At 46.8% G+C, this 15,868-nt stretch overlaps 1 protein-coding gene across 4 annotated transcripts in view; it reads right to left on the bottom strand.

The window, feature by feature from the left end:
* Window positions 1-15,868, bottom strand: part of LOC140301495 (C-myc promoter-binding protein-like) — a 76,397-nt gene that overhangs the window by 9,353 nt on the left and 51,176 nt on the right. For 2 of the 4 annotated variants that reach the window (XM_072379961.1, XM_072379962.1), the window contains 12 exons: window positions 12,806-12,947; window positions 10,604-10,702; window positions 9,263-9,382; window positions 8,863-9,012; window positions 7,255-8,429; window positions 6,319-6,556; window positions 5,911-6,014; window positions 5,580-5,755; window positions 5,117-5,278; window positions 2,647-2,827; window positions 1,100-1,354; window positions 842-959 (listed from right to left, as the gene is read on the bottom strand). In XM_072379961.1, coding sequence (XP_072236062.1) covers window positions 842-959; window positions 1,100-1,354; window positions 2,647-2,827; window positions 5,117-5,278; window positions 5,580-5,755; window positions 5,911-6,014; window positions 6,319-6,556; window positions 7,255-8,429; window positions 8,863-9,012; window positions 9,263-9,382; window positions 10,604-10,702; window positions 12,806-12,947 — 2,920 coding nt within the window. The remainder of the gene's footprint in view (window positions 1-841; window positions 960-1,099; window positions 1,355-2,646; window positions 2,828-5,116; window positions 5,279-5,579; window positions 5,756-5,910; window positions 6,015-6,318; window positions 6,557-7,254; window positions 8,430-8,862; window positions 9,013-9,262; window positions 9,383-10,603; window positions 10,703-12,805; window positions 12,948-15,868) is intronic. The other 2 variants (XM_072379963.1, XM_072379964.1) reach the window with 1 other exon arrangement.

Here is a 15,868-nt window from a genome sequence, read left to right as displayed (position 1 = left end):
ACATTCACCAGGGATGCAAACCCACATTCAAATACAGAGGACTGTATTTGAGACAAATCAACCCCTTTGTCAGTCTAAAGAAGACTTCACACTGCACAGGTACTTTCATTCCGACGCTGAAACCATGAAAGCTGAAGGCTGACTTTCTACAGACAACACAGCAGAGCATCAAGCAACAACAGCAAGAATAAAACACAGAACAGGGAGACGGCAGGCCCGACACAGGACAACGGCAGCACTCATCTGAGGGAGTCTGCAGCAGAGATGAACACTCACTCTCTAACAACAGAGTACAATTAAGCCCTGAAAGACAAAGAGCAGACAGAGCCTGTTAGCACAAGGATTAAGTGAGCCCCGGGAGGAGCCTTCTCCTCCATTTAATCATTACTGCAGGCGGAGCAGACCAACGGACATGTTAGCACCCGCCTGTTCACTCACAGCGAACCCAGCTGCTGTGCAGATGTTTCACGACAGTCAAATTCAACATCAAAATGATGATCTATGACAAATCAGTCTATTCCTGCTGAGTCCATACTCCATCCACGCTGGGATGGTCTAACCGGGAGGCAGACCCAGAACTCCCTGGAGGGATAAACCATCCCTTCTGGTCTGGGAACACCTTTGGCTTCGCTGGGGAGAGGGATTTCCTGTTGCCTCTGTAACACGACCTCAGATAAGTGGAGGAAAACGGGTGGATGCTTTGAGGACCATTAAGGTTTAATCCCAGAGTTTCTGAGGAAAACATCTGAGAAATCCTTCCACCATCTGGATCCTCCTTCAGCAGCAGTCAGCACTCCTGTGAGAGCAGAGGACATTACCCCCAAACCTGAGCACGACTCACTGTATGTGTTCCAGAGGATGTAGAGAGGCTGGATGGGGTCCTGGTGCAGCTTCAGGTTGTCCCACAGGATCTGGATCAACACGTGTTTGCTGTCCTCTGACATCCAGTGGCGAGGGACCTGAAAAGAGACGTCACAGAAACACTGAGTTGGGCTGAATGTCAGATCACTATCTCTTCATGTCCCCCTACATAAATGCACCTGGCACTTATTAATCCGGACGCTTTAAAAGGAAGGCTATAAAGTTGTTTGCCTCTGACCTGGGAGTCTGTGTTGCAGTGCTCAGAGGTGAGGATGAGGCCGGGGAGGTTGCTGGGCAGGTCCAGCCGTCTGAAGTACCACACCAGGTTCCAGTAGATGATGGGATGGTGGTCCACCACGTCGGCCTCTGTGATCACCGGGTCGCCCTCATTCTCCAGCAGACTCTCCAGCTCCTTCCACAGCACCAGCGGGCTCAGGTAGGGAACTGTCACCGGCTCGGGGTTGTGCAGCCGCCACTCCATACTCAGAGGATCCTTGATGGGACAAAAGTTAAGTTAAATCATGAAATCACTGCACATCAGAGCTGCTCTTTCTGTGCCTGAGTTGGATAAAGATATCCTCTGACTGTCAGGGGTTATATGTGGAGTAGAGTGAGGGTCTGCACGTGTCTCTAAACCCCATTATTGTGTGGTATGGAGCCATATTTGGATGACAGCAGGCTTAAAGCTGTTTTTATGGCTCCAAAACATACTGAAACTGTTGATAGACTTCATGCCATGGGTGCAGTATGTTGATGTCAGCTATTTATTCCGGATGAGGAAGCATAAATGCTGAAAGCTTCTTTTCCCCACAGTGGAAATGGCTCCAGAGATAAACACGATCCAGTATTCCTTTGCAGAATGGAGCGGATGTTAATCCTTGTATACGTTGGATTAGTAAAGGGGAAAAGTGGCAGCAGCTCTGTTAGCTTCCCAACAGATGTCTGCAGTAGTTTGGCTGGGGTTCGGGTCCCTGATCAGAGGAGTTTTAAGCTGATTAGATATGGAGTTTAAAAGTGTTTCTTCTGACTCTGGCAGTGCTTTCGTTAGCCTTAATGTTGGAGCTGCGATTAGCATCTGTGGGTCTACTTTGTTTTATCACACATTTTACACACAACGTGTGGATTTTAGCTGTGAGACGAGTGGAGTGAGAGTCTTTGTTCTCTTCACTGGTTTCCTGCTCGATCTGTCTGCTGCAGATGAAACCAGACCACATCCTGTCTGGACTCTCAGTCCAGCACCAAAGCTGTGCCAACGAGAAGCGTCATCTGAGAAGTCTGGTGCCGAGTTTTTGCCGCTAATGCAGTGTTGATAGAAAATGTCTGGGAAGCCAAAGTGGTTCTTGAGCAGTTGCTCTGTATTTGATGCCGTCCCTGCTGTCAAACCTGGCTCTGAGCCGCCTGTACTATTGTAGCTGCCATTGAGTCAGTAAATTGTTCACTTTTATGTACTCAATGCAGCAATTCAGCCTTCCTTATGAGCTGTGAAATCCTTTGTCAGTCAGAGGAGGGGTTTGGAGACGTGGATTTAAGGTGGTCACCAGCCAGTCAAGGATATGAAACCCATGTAAACATTAAACAAACAGAGAGCAAAGCTGAAGACACACAGTCACCAGATAACTGGGTTTGTATGAGACGCCTGATCCTGAGCCAAAACCTGGAATCGTGCTGTCTGTTCGTAAGGGTTTAACAGTTATTCACCCTGACTGGAGTAAACCTCTGACACTCTCTAACAGCGCCAGGCAGCCGAAATGTTCCCCGACATCAGTGTTTTGTGTTGAGACGAACCGTGGTTTCATTCAGGCGGGTCGGCAGGCTTCCTGACGTTGGCACACAGCGGTTGACTTGTGGTGCTTCCTCAAGAGGACCGAAGACGCTCACGCTGCGGGTCATGGGCGCTCCGGAGGACAGCCCCCCCTGGCGCCGCTCCGTAGGGATGTTGATACCTTGAGCTCTGATCGGCCGAGTCCTGCGAAGACACAGCGAGGCCGGTGTGGATAGTGTCCAGGCGGTTAAAATCACATGCATACAAAGTGTACAGCAGTAGTTGTATCACTGTTAAACACGTCGTACACGTGTGCATGATGCCCACAACCTGCAGCTGGACACAAACTCTGATCGATCCTTTATTATGAGGAAACTGCACCATTCATTCTGACATTGCAGTCTCTTCCTTTTTGTAGCGAATCAGAACCGTTTGAGCTGCACAACGAGTTAAACGATTTTATTTCTGTTTTTTTAACTTTTATGGACATTCTAGTTATGATTTCAGTCTTTTCCCAGCCTTGTTCGTGGCTCCTTATCATTCTATTCCTCTACCCATATCTGTGTGTGAGTCCATGTACTTTTAAGCGCACACGTATTTGTCCAACAGTGGATTTTGATCTAAAACAGTAAATCCCAACGGGCGATGATGCGCCGCTCATCCATTTTTACTCACACATTTCATAACCTCGTCTTTGTGGCGGACAGAGAGCTTTGTTAGGACCAGGTGCTGCAGATCATCTCTTACCGGTCTTTTACAATGCAGATGGGGAACGTGTGGATGCAGCCACAGCAGCTCCTACTTCAAAAGCATTGTGATATAATCACACAAAGTGGAAGCTGCATGAGGATGAGCCAATGATTTCTGGGTGAATTGTACTCAGTTCTCACTGCTGCGTTTCCACCACTTTGTGGAGATGCAAACTAACACATTCAAAGCCAAGCAGTGACATTAAAACGTGGAGGATGTTTTCACTCGTCTTACATGAGAACATCCGAAAAAATGAAGAGAGCTTAGGTGATAAACTGTAAAACGATCAGAACAAGAAGGATTCTCTGTGTTAGAAGCCATCATCAAGCCAGTGCAGAAGGGGTAGAAGCAGTGAGTACGTTATTCAAGAAGAGAAACCGGAAGAGGACTTAAACCGTGACCCTGGAATAAGTACCGTATTTTTCTGGTTATAAGGCGCATTAAATGAAATAAAGTCAAACTTTATTCAACTCACTTGTTGTGCTGCGTGACTGATAGCGTTGAGTTTGAAATCCGCTTCGTCAGCATGTCTCTGAACAGGAGCCATTTTTAGGGCAGCAGGTATAGAAAATGAATGAATGGATGCACACACCTTAGTGTTGAAGCACAGATCGTATTACTCTACGAGGCTCGTGGCTACGGTGGCCCACAATGCTCAATCCATCAACCAGTGCAGCTTCTTATCTTACCAAGGCCGTGCTAAAACATTTTAACAGATTTTTGAGCGCCGTGTACCACATAAAAACGGGTCCAGGTCAGAAAGCACAACCAGAATTAACTCATATATTAGGCGCACTGTCGATATTTGAGAAAATTAAAGGATTTTAAGTGCGCCTTATGGTCTGAAAAATACGGTAATTATCCTCTGTAGGAGGAGTTCGATCCACGCACAGGCTCACATCTTACAAAAGATCAGATAAATAACAAGATTAAAGGGCTTTAAGTTATCAGTAAGATCCTAAAAATCATTTCTAAAACATACTAGGAGGCTAAAAAGGGAGCAATGCGCTCATGGCTCACTGCTGCCTCTCTTTCACTACGCTGAACAGCCAATCAGAGTGAGTTATGTCACCAAACGACCCAACGACGATGAAACTCTGGCTGATAACGATGCTGAAGATGCAAAATCAAAGACAGATGCTCCAGATGTGCCCGGCGGCTGTCTGTCGTCTCTGTGTTTGAGGGCCCGTTGCAGCATAAAGTCACGCTCAAACCTTTTTAATCTAAATGCATATTTTACATTTGATTATGTTGTTTGCCTTGACAGTAAATGTGAAAACAGAAAACTGTTTCTGCTGAACAGGAAGTATACGGGTGAGTTATCAGAACCGTTGGCATAAAACACAGATCAGGAAACTCCAGCAGCAGAAGCAGAGATGTCGCGTACGTTATTTCACACATTCTTTATTTTTCTGAAAGGTGGTCCCACAATGCAAGTTAAGCACAACCAACCTCAGCAGTATCTATTCTCTAAACTGTTAGCTCAAACTCCTGCGGGGGATATTTGCCACGTGAGGAGCTAAATACGCAACATTAAGTTCTTTAAGCTACAAGCAGAGAGGAAGTGTTTAGTTATTAATCACTCATGCTTAATAATATCTGGATACTTGCTCCAGTTTTGTGGCTCATATTTTCCATGATGTCATCACAAGAGTCCATGTCACATTTTAGCTCGATAAACTACAAGTACACAAATAGCTGCTTTAAGCACCAGAATGCAAATGAATAAAGAACGGCGAGTACCTTCCGGAGTATTCCTGCACAGCGATTGTGGGGGAGGGAGGGTACACAGCTGTTGTGGGACAGGGAGTAGACAGGGTGGACGTCCCCGTGTCCAGACCTGTGGATGCGGAGTACGATGAGGTCATGGCCTCTTCCACCGACGGGCTGCCCTTCAGAAAAAGCCTGAGGAGGGCAGAAAAGAGGAATCAATTCAACATCCAGAACGGTTAATAGTTAAAAACGTGATTACGTTGAGACGGAGATGGAATTTTGTGATGTTAAATGTGGTTAAACACCATCTCGCTGGTTTAATTTGCATCTAAAGCAGAGAAAAACCCAAGAAGCATTCACAAAGATAAGAGCATGTGGGGACCGTGATCCTCTATGCTCACGAACATTATTTAAGTTCCTGTTGTGTGTAACAATAAACACATGAAGAGCAGACCACCGGCCTGCAGCTCAGTGCTACAGGCTCATCACGTACCTGCCGGGTCCCCTCATGTCCCGGATCTCCACGTTGAGGAAAGGCAGGAAGGGGTTTCCGCAGAAGGGGCAGGTGGTGTTCAGGTTGGAGTCGTCTGCCGTCCAGCCGGCCATGATTTCCTCGTCGTAAACCAGGCAGTCGCACGTCTTGCAGCGAGAGCAGCTGGAGATCAGCAGCTGGAGAGAGATGAAGCACACGGGTGGAGCTCTATTAAACAATGATTACAGGGCAAGATATTTAATAGCATTTATTACCTCGTTAGCACTCTAAAAGCTGTGTCAGGGGGCTTTTAGCAACAGAAACTGTGAACGGTTCAGCGCTGTGGTTTTACCTCCATAGCGTAGTTGTTGAAGACGCTGGTGTTGCTGGTGTAGCGCGAAGAGCCGAGGTCGGACTTGTCTGGCAGCGGGAAACCAGGTGGAGAGAGGACGCATCCTGTAGGAGTAAGAGGGCTGATCAGAACGGGTGGTCTGGCACAGAGGGGGGGGACACGCCATCACCGCACCGGTCATTACGTGGTGCTGGGACAGCTACGTGTGGCAGGAGTGGGAGACACAGCAAGAGCCCCTTTTGGATTCATTCTTTTAAAAGACTGAGTTCCTCTGAAATCAAACTGAAAGACAAGCCTCAGCCCGTAAAGCACTAATTTATTTTAGAAACCATCAAGTGAAGCATAATTAATGTTTCTTTCCCCTTTTGATGAAGTGAAGCAGGAATCTGTTGTTTAGAACCAGCTTACCGGGAAGAAAAGACGTGGGTCTCCCGAGGCTGCAGCCGGCAGTGGGGCTGTCCAGCCTGCTGTGGAGGGGGCTGCGTCTGGGGCTCCTGCGGGGCCCCATGGGGCCAGCAGGGCTGTTCTTCTGTGGAGAAATCACCGAGCACCCCGACTCCCCACAGTCGTCCTCATCCAGCAGGGAAGAGCAGTCTGGATCTCCAACACCGAAGGAGGACACACTCAGACGGTCACTGTTGCCGTCCTACAGGGACAAAGCAGCAGCAGGTAGGTTAATGAGTTAAAACTGACTAATGTGTTTCTCCAGAGAGAAATGTTACATGGATGCAAACACAGAGCACAACTGGGCTGTTTAAGCAAGTCGGACGGAGTAAACCCCCAAACTGTGCTGCTGATTAAATCAGGAGCTCACATTCAGTGCTGTTAGCAGGGCTGACCACACTTCAGCACTACAACTGGCTGCTTTTCCCCGCTGATAAACTGTCTGAGAAAGCCACCAGATGGCAGCAGAACAGGCTAAAAGTACAGTGAAAGCAGTGCTGTTCTGGGTCTTTATGCTTAGAATGAAGACAAAGTTTTGTTCTGCTTAATTTCTATTTCAAATTTAGTAGATAAGCAGCTGAGACATTTCAGTTCAATATTAGTATCACTAATTCAGTGGAAAAAGCTACTCTCTACTCTCGTTTTACTCTGGAGTAGGAAGACTAACGGTCCCTGAGGAACTTTCACCCCACAGAGTTTTTTTTAAAGGTAGAAGTTGCAAAAAACAGCTCTTCTCTTTTTTATAGTATGCATACAGAATATAAGGAGCAATCTAAGTATAGAAATAGACCAATTAAATGTAACCTACTTAGAAACTCTCTTCCCCAGGAATAAGATTCACAACTCAGACTCAGAACGGTTAACACTGAGCTGAAAGCTATCTAAAAACAGTTTCTGTACCTTGGTGGGCGTGGTGTAGGTGGCGAGACGTGAGTACCAGCGGCTCGCCTTCTCAGCCACGCCCTTCCCAGCGGAGAACATGCTGGTCTTAAATACATCCAGAGTTGGTGTGAGCAGAGTGTCCAGAGCGAAAGAGGATGAGGAGGGCGAAGGTGACGCCAGGCTCATCCTGTCGGCCCTCTCCCTGAAGGGGCTGGGTCGAGGACTGGGGCTAGTGCTGGAGCTCTGACACGGAGGCGAGGACCACAGACGTTGGCGTGAGATGGGTTGGGAGGGTGAGGTTTGGTGGAAAGTGCGGGAGCGCGGCACTCCGACTGTCCTGAGGGGGGAGCTGTGGGGCAGGCTGGATCGGCGCAGGGCAGAGCTTGAGTTCGGGTGGAGGAGGAGGGGGCTGACTGCGTCCTGAAGATCCAGACTGGGCGCTCGGCTGCTCAGCGGGCTGTCCATGTGGTTCATGTAGAGCTCGATCTCCCGGGCCAGGTTCCTGCGGGCACTCGGTGTGGCGACCTCGTCCCCCTCTGGATACCGATCAGTGTCCTGCTGCTCGGTCTGTGATTCTGCTGCCAGAAGGGAAAGAGGGTCGTAACCTGTTTCGATGCCGGTGCGCTTGACTGTTCCTTTGGACGCCACAGCGCTCATTTCGCTGTAGCTGGCTCTGCGGTCAGCAGGTTTGTTCTGAGGGTTGGCCTTTGTGGAAGGCTTGTCTAAATCCAGATCTTCCAAATCAAAAATGGCCTCTGTGTTACTCCTGTCTTCATCACTGGAGTCCTGCCCCTCTGCCTCCTCTTCCTCTTCTCTGTGATCACGACCTCTGGAAACGCCTGCCTTAGCCTCTAATCCCTCTAACCTGCCAAGACCCACTGTATGAGGGCTCTTACTCTTGCTGTAATTAGCACTGGAGAGAATTTTGGCATCCGCGCCCAAGTGTCCTGCAATCTTATCTGGGTCAGTTTCACCCTGGCTCATGCCAAGGCCGAGGACAGTGGTCCCACTGCCGCTGCTGCCCACAGTGTCTCCACTCAGCCGGCGACCTCTCACGCCCTGCCAGTCCAGGGTGGAGCTGCTGCCGCCCACCACCTCCTCCAGGGCACTCTTATGTCTCTTGAGCAAACTGTTGGTGCGAACCTCACCGATCTCATCCAGGGAGGTGGTGAAGAGGAGACCTGCGACGTGGCCTGAAGGAGAGGGAGAGAGGAGACCTTTTACAAATCATTTTAGCTAATCTAAGAGAAATAAAGATGGGAGGAAATATTTGGTTAACTGGGGCTCCATAAGCAGATTTAATGATGCACAAGGAGGCACTGTTGAGTCAAATTCCATCTCCTCAGATGCAGTCAACACATCATTAAAGATACATTTTTTGTGAGCTTTTTCCTCTCCACTGCAACAGGATCTGAGGCTCGTGTGCTACATTCTCAGGTGCATTTTCCCATCTTTTTCCATTCTTACCCATCTGACAACAAAAGGTTTCTTAGATACAAAGCGGAGATATTAAGCTGAAGAGCCCATCAACTATCCAAGAGACTCTTCATGATGAGGTCTTTACAAAAAAGAAAACTCAGTTCAGATTTCACTTGAAAGATCCATGAAGATAATGTTCTTGAGTACCTGCGCTGGCGGAGCTTTTGGGTTTACAGGATGAATCATCGTACGGGTAACTGCTGCGAACAATGCCGCGGGGTTTGAAGGAGGAATTGATCTCCATGTCCAGCTGAGGGAGGCAGTCCTTACTTCCCTTGGCACTTTCTGACTCTGATACTGAACACACAGAAGGCATTGTTAAAAACTGGTCTATTTTTGAACAAATAACATATAGGTAACTCAACAAAATCCAAGTAAAACACTCCAGTCGGACACTTTGATGAGAACCAAACAGAGTAAGTCATCTCTAGAGGGGATGGACAGATCAAGGCCCAGGAAGGGGGAAAGACTACAGTGCTGAGGTGTTACAGTTTCTTCATGCTTAGACAGAAACGTCAGGCAACATCAGATCAGACAGATTACTGACAGGAGCTGCAGTCGCTCTCCTTCTTGTCATCTTTGTCGGGGGCGGAGTCGTGGGGATTGGGGTCTCCTCTGCGAACCTCTTCCTTGGACAGGGAGTTATAACCCAGATCTGACTGATCTCCTGGAAAACAAACACAACATGAAATATCCAAACAGGATCTGAAGTCTATGACAGGGAATCGACACAAAATAACTTCAAACTGCTCAAGTGTGAGCTTTTTACTAAAATCTGTGAATCGGAGAAAAACACATTCAAGGCGTCTCCTCTCTTTCATCTCCACTGCTCTCTGGGGCAGAATCCTCTTTCGGGCATGCAGAGATCCACAGTTAACATAAAAATGCATTTTCACATTTGCTAATGAATTCGACTTTAGGCTGACTTTTCCATCTGTCTCCAGAACTTCTCTGGGTCTCCCGGCAACCAGCTGTCCGGCGGTTTCTTGTCCTCTTTCATCCTTGCCAGAACCTCTCGTGCTGTCATCTCTAAATAAACCATGAGACGGCACAGCCTGCAATACAGGACGGCGTGCCTTGCAAATGACGGCAAGTGACAAAACTCATTGAGACACTGTAAAAATCAATGAACTTGCTGAGCTACGAGCTCTCTCTGTTTTTACTGCACACAAAGCAAAGCTGCCTGTTGACGTACCAGCTCCATGATTAAAATGATGTCCATAATCAAAGAGAATGAGCCTCTGGGCAATTACACTCAATAATTAACGATGACAAAACACTGAGAGGAGTGAGAATAAGAGTCAAGCAGAGAGGAGAAATGAGCAGTAGACCATGTGATGGAGGGAGGGAAGACAGTGGAGGAAAGACGGATCACAGAGAGAGAAACAGGAAAGAAGTTAGAAAATAAAAATGCTGCAGAACAGGTATGATGAGAGAGACAAACGAGGCCATAGAGACTGACAGGCGGACTGATTAAGAGGTTTACCTGGGTGGAGAGTGGCTTCTCTGAGCTCAGAGCCCCCCCAGTGTGAGTGGGCCACCACGGGCCTGGCGCCCACGCTGCCGCCCCAACGGCTGACTGCATGCAAGGGCAACACAGGCAGGGCCAGAGTGAAGGGCAGGGTTAGGGACAGAGCAGAGCAGAAACCACAGCCGCAAAACCAGGGGGAGATGATGGATGGACAAAAGGGACGAAAAGAAAGTGGAGAAAACAGGCAGCAGAGGGGGAGGAGGTGTCAAAGGAAGAGGGAAACAAGGAGGAGGCCGGTGGGTGAGTGGAACAAGTAAGGAAGGAGGACAAAAAAGTTAATGAGAGAAAAGGAAAAGATGTCAAACAAGATGGCTGCCTGTGTAAGATGGAGTCACGCAGCAAACATTTGAAGTGTACCTGTGCTAGATCTATCGTCAGTGGGGCCCTGCTCGGCCAGGTTAGTGTCGGCAGAGCTTTCCAGGCTGCCGTGACTCACAGCGTCCAGGTCGCTGCCATCTGCCCAAAAACAACATGGTGTTAAAGCAAGATGGCCGAAACCTCTGCTCCACGAGGATCAACTCCAAGCAAAACAGTTAATAATCCCACAGAGTCTGTGTCAGGTAAAAAAAAAATCATTTTTATTCAGTTCTGATGCTTTTCTTTCATTAGCGGAAGCATACAGTCGCCCTGAGCTACAAAGGCTTACTTCCCATCTCAAATACTTTCAGATACAGATTATCTGATTAACTATGTTTGTAATCCAGTGATTAAAAGCCTCATTAAAGTGCTTTTAAGAGACGGTTCTCCGGGCTTTCTGAAGGTATTTCAAACTTTCTCTTTGGACTTTGGCTGCTTTTTAACTCATTTTCCCATCCATCCATTTTCTACTCCCGATGAATACAGTCCAGGGTTTGCGGGGGTCTGAAGCCTATCCCAGCTGCCATTGGGCAGGAGGTGGGGTGCACTCCGGACGGGTCGCCAGTCCATCACAGAGCCACGCTCACACTCACTGCTAGGAACGATTTAGGCTCACCAATAAACCTAACATACATGCTTTTAGACGGGAGGATGCAAACACAGGAAGGTCCCGGCTGGGATTAGAACCAGGAACCCTCTTGCTGTGAGGTGATGGTGCTAACCACCACCTCACCACCACCACGCAGGCCCCTGGTTTGGCTCATGTGTCAGAGTTTGACAAGAGCCAGCAGAAGCTCGTTGTGAGGGTGTTTTGTGGCAAAGGAACCAATAGTTTCAACTGGAGACATTAGTTTAAAACTTATTTACAGCCTCTACAGCTTCCTGACATTTCATCAATAGGAACTGAAAATAGGAACAATAGATAAACTCTGACTACTAATTACCTCAGAGAGTGTTCACTCAGCAGCTCAGACAATCGCTCATGTATTATAAATGACATAAAGCTAATAACAAAGAGAAATCCTGCTGCAGTTTATGGGTCTGTGGTGTGCACGGATGAGAGCATCTGCATGTGTTTTACAGGAACTGTGACTGTGCTTCAAACTGGATGGGCACTGAACTCCGGTGAGGAACGCAGAGCGCTGGCTGCTAACGGGGAGAATCTTAAAAAAGCAGGGATTAGCAGGACGGGGATTAGCATGCACCGGGTGTGCAGGTGCTCACCGGCATGCAGGGAAGTTAAATCACACACGACGGGATACTTTCACAGTTTCTCCTTTTAACTCTGCAGTTCATTCTTCACAAGCAGGGAATTAAATGAGAAGTTTAGATGTTCTCCTGTCTTGAGGAGACTTTACTGGACTAACAATGACAAATTAAAACTATTTTGTAGGTATTTTTTTCATTTTTGTATTTCTGAATACTTTAAAAAAAAAGATAATAAATGTTTTTTGCTACTAATATCTCCTCCAATTAAACAGTCCGAATTTCGGTAAAGCTGATAGAGAATTGTGGGCGGTGCTTGCTCAGGCCACTGGAGGTGACCAATCAGAGCAGAGATGGGAAATGGAGGCCTCCTACTCTTCTACTTTACAGGAAACAAATATGGTGAGGCACACAGTAGCTAACAGGTTGTTTCATGGGAATCTGAACAGTGGTGGATGGTTGTTACTCTTATAAACGTCACCTTTAAATTTAGATTGTCAGTGATGATTAATCATCACCAGAGGAAGAAACAAGAGTAGATCTTTTAGCTATCAGCATGTCACGCTTTTTCATTTTGTCTCCTTCTGTAACCATAATGGTCTTTAGGGACATCAAAACCTTTTAATAGCATCCCTTAACTCCAAAGAAAAAAGAGAAATCTCAGCTGTAAATGATTGTTTTTTTAACGTTTGTACATGAAACGGTAAAAACAGAAGAGAAGGCAGAGAAAGAAAATGTCTTTAAATGTTTATTCACAGGTAGTGCAGATGGGTTAGGTCACTGAATCAGACATAAATGCACGAGTAGTTCATTTCAAGTGATTGTATGTGAAGGCAGCTGCATCAACTGGTCCTACTGTGCAGCGCTCACAGCTGTCTGAGTTTGGAATAATTATTTGCAGACATGAAGGAGGGATGCTCAAGCTGAAGCAAGGTGTTAAAACGTGACCACAAACCATTCAGACAGGACATGCTGAGAGCTGCTGATCACAGTTACCTGACAGAGGGCTCTGGGTGAGGGGTGCGTGTCGCCGCAGAGCCCGTTTGAACTGCGCCACTCCCAGAATGACATTTCTCAGCTTCATCCACAGGAAGTAACCTCCTCTGGTGCTGGAGGGCCACGTGCTCTCCAACACCGCCTGGAAACGGAGCAGAGGAGCAGGAGAATGAGACGACTTTCACATTTCAAACATATCTCACTGTAAAATGTTCTCATATTCTTCTCTGAAACAACTGGCTAAACGTCAAGTGTTTGAATTATGTGTGAATCGAAGCCACAACTTTTTATTTGAGCCAACGAAAAACGAACCAAACTCTGTTTTATATAAAATCGCCTTGAATGAATTTTTCATCAAAGGCATTAAGTGCAGTGGCATCAGATCCACAGACACACTCTGCGTCAGAGAAGCTAAAGAAGGCGCCGCAGCTGTTCATGACCGAGTCGCATTCCAGTCTCTGCCACTACAGCAGACTTCAGAAACCCTCTGAGAGAAACATGACTGATGGGCCACGGGACAGAACCGGGTTTCCTCTGCTGACTGCTCCTGGGTATGTTGTACGCAGAGTTGCTAAGGGTTGTAGTTCCTTGCTCTTTTGCTGAGAGTGGAGTAAAATACTGACATTAGAGCCAGGAGACACTTCGCTTGGCACAGAATAAGGAGTGGAAGCAGAGGGAAACTGCTCCCACAGCTCAGCTCTGCATAAGGCCATGAAAAAAATCCTCCTGCCAACACCCCTGTGACTCACTGATTAACGCATCATAGCCATTTACCCCCCCCCCCGGTTCTCGCTTCAAATTCAGCACACAGATAGGAACGCACAGCTAATGCTCGCTGATCAACACTCTGACAACATCACAGTGACAGCAAGACTTAAAGATGTGATCATTTCAGCAAATAACCTCAGTGGAGCTCAGTGTGTGTTCGTTTGTGAGCTTTTAATGTCACATTCTTACTCTGTCACAAGTAAAACAGAGAATCACTCAGTGGGTCTACATGAGATTAACTGGATTATAGCTACAGTTGGGTTCTGCTCCTTATCTGAGGGTAATTATCCTTGGATATATGGCGGTGAATGAATGGAATCACTGGCACAAAGCATGTCATACCCCGGTACCATAGGTGGCGCTGTCCCCATTTCAGCTATCGCTAATAGAGCCACTTCCTGTTGAGTCTTCACCACCAACAACAACAAACTCAGGCATTCAGAAAGATGGCGAACGCAGAGCGAGATGAAGCTGCGTCCCTCTCCATCTGTGATGAGCTGGTTATGGCACAGACGATGCACAACGGCGCATTCTCCATCGCGTTGTTTGTTTCTTTCTGACGGCGGCGACAACAACAGTAAAATCGTCTCCTTCAACTTCCAGGTGACGATCGGAGGAAAAAATCTGGAGCATGCGCAGAACAGTGAGTTATCTCGGGGTCTTATTTCGATCGCAAGCAACCCGATCCAATTTCTTGTCAGATTAAGGTATCTACATGAGCTGAATAACTCAATGTTATTGTAATTCAGCCATTAATCCGATCCGATGGCCCACATGTAACCACTGACTGTTGTCTTTTATATTTACCCAACAGATCTGAGAGGAATACAGCTTTACTTCATGAGCATTTTAATCTTACTACATATTTCCATTAGGTAGGTTGCAAACTTAGTCAATATCAAGTACAAAGTCGTTAGCCTCATTGCCTAAAAAAGTCCTTTTTTTGGCCAAATCTGCCCAACTTTACTCTCCTACCACTGCTGCATCACCCTGCCTTATTGCCTATGTCCAAAATCCCTGTGTGCCTGAGTCATCTCTTTGACTTGGGCATTTTTTACACATTTTTTGCTAAGTGAATATGAGGCTAAGTAAATATATCAGGCTAACAAAATGCTCTCATCAACATAGCCTCTTGCACAGAAAATTCTTGGAGTGAAGCTCAGATTAGCCTCCTTTTCTGCAGCATGTCTATTCAGATACTGTGAGAATAAAGGGCCACCGATGATGTCGTATAGCTCGTTAGTCTGACACCCAACAGACATCAAATACTTATTCTGTGATGTAAGAGTGTGCCCTGACTAAATCTGTCTGTACTTCACAATGTGGCTTTTTCTTTGATGTCACAGTAAGTGTCTAAACAATGGACGTTATATTCAGTAACATCAGAATAAACAGGCATGTGTACACATAGGTAAAGCCTCCTTGGCATCTTTGAGGTGCCCTTTCCTTTTAGGGATTGAGGAACAGAAGTCAGATAACCATCCAAATGGCCCCCAACACCTTGATAGAGGGTCAGCACCTTGCCTCTACAAAATGGAACTAGAACTGGGTTTTATCGAAGACACAAAGAAACATGAAAGGGCAAAAAATAGCTGCAGGCATCCAGTGCAGCAGCAGTGAATGCAGAGTTTATGTCAGTGGAGGTATCCACCACTTCACAACTCCCAGCCTTCCAGTTCTGAGAAGAAATAAGATCCTGTAACGTCTCAAAGCACCGCTGAATAACCTTTATTGTGGCCTTGTCTCCTGACAGACTGCTCCCTCATCAGCCAATTTACTGTTGTGCTCCCTGGATCGCCAGATCAGGGACAGGTTGCAGCAACGACAGGCATGATTCATCCTGGCATCCAGGAGTTATCACACAGTGTCGTACAGCCTTGGAAGTAAACTGAAAATGTCACCAATGTTTCTTTTTAACTGAAAGCTGAATGCCTGCAGAAGCATCTCTGCCTCCCGGGTACAAACACTAAAGCTATCGAGTGCCGTGCCGGAATCATTCGGATGCAATTATTTATGCTGCTATTGTAAATCATGAATAAACAATCAACATCCGGGCTTCAATCAGTCTGCTTCTTATATATCGTACAGGCTTGAAAGCACTATTCAGCCAAAGCATGGCTTAAGCTCCTCTGACACTGTATTCGATCAAAGTCACCTTTAGAGACGAACCAGGACAATTACAAGGTGAAATCCATGGTGGAAACTTGATTAAGAATGATCCCAGAATGTGAACTTTTAGGCAGTAGCCACGTGAGCACCTGTATATCGGGATTATGCTGCAAATCAGTGTGAAAT

Source organism: Leuresthes tenuis, unplaced genomic scaffold, assembly GCF_036924035.1.
Source record: "Leuresthes tenuis unplaced genomic scaffold, fLeuTen1.0.hap1 SCAF_2, whole genome shotgun sequence".
Lineage (NCBI taxonomy): Eukaryota > Metazoa > Chordata > Actinopteri > Atheriniformes > Atherinopsidae > Leuresthes > Leuresthes tenuis.
This window is presented reverse-complemented; position numbering and strand designations above follow the sequence as displayed.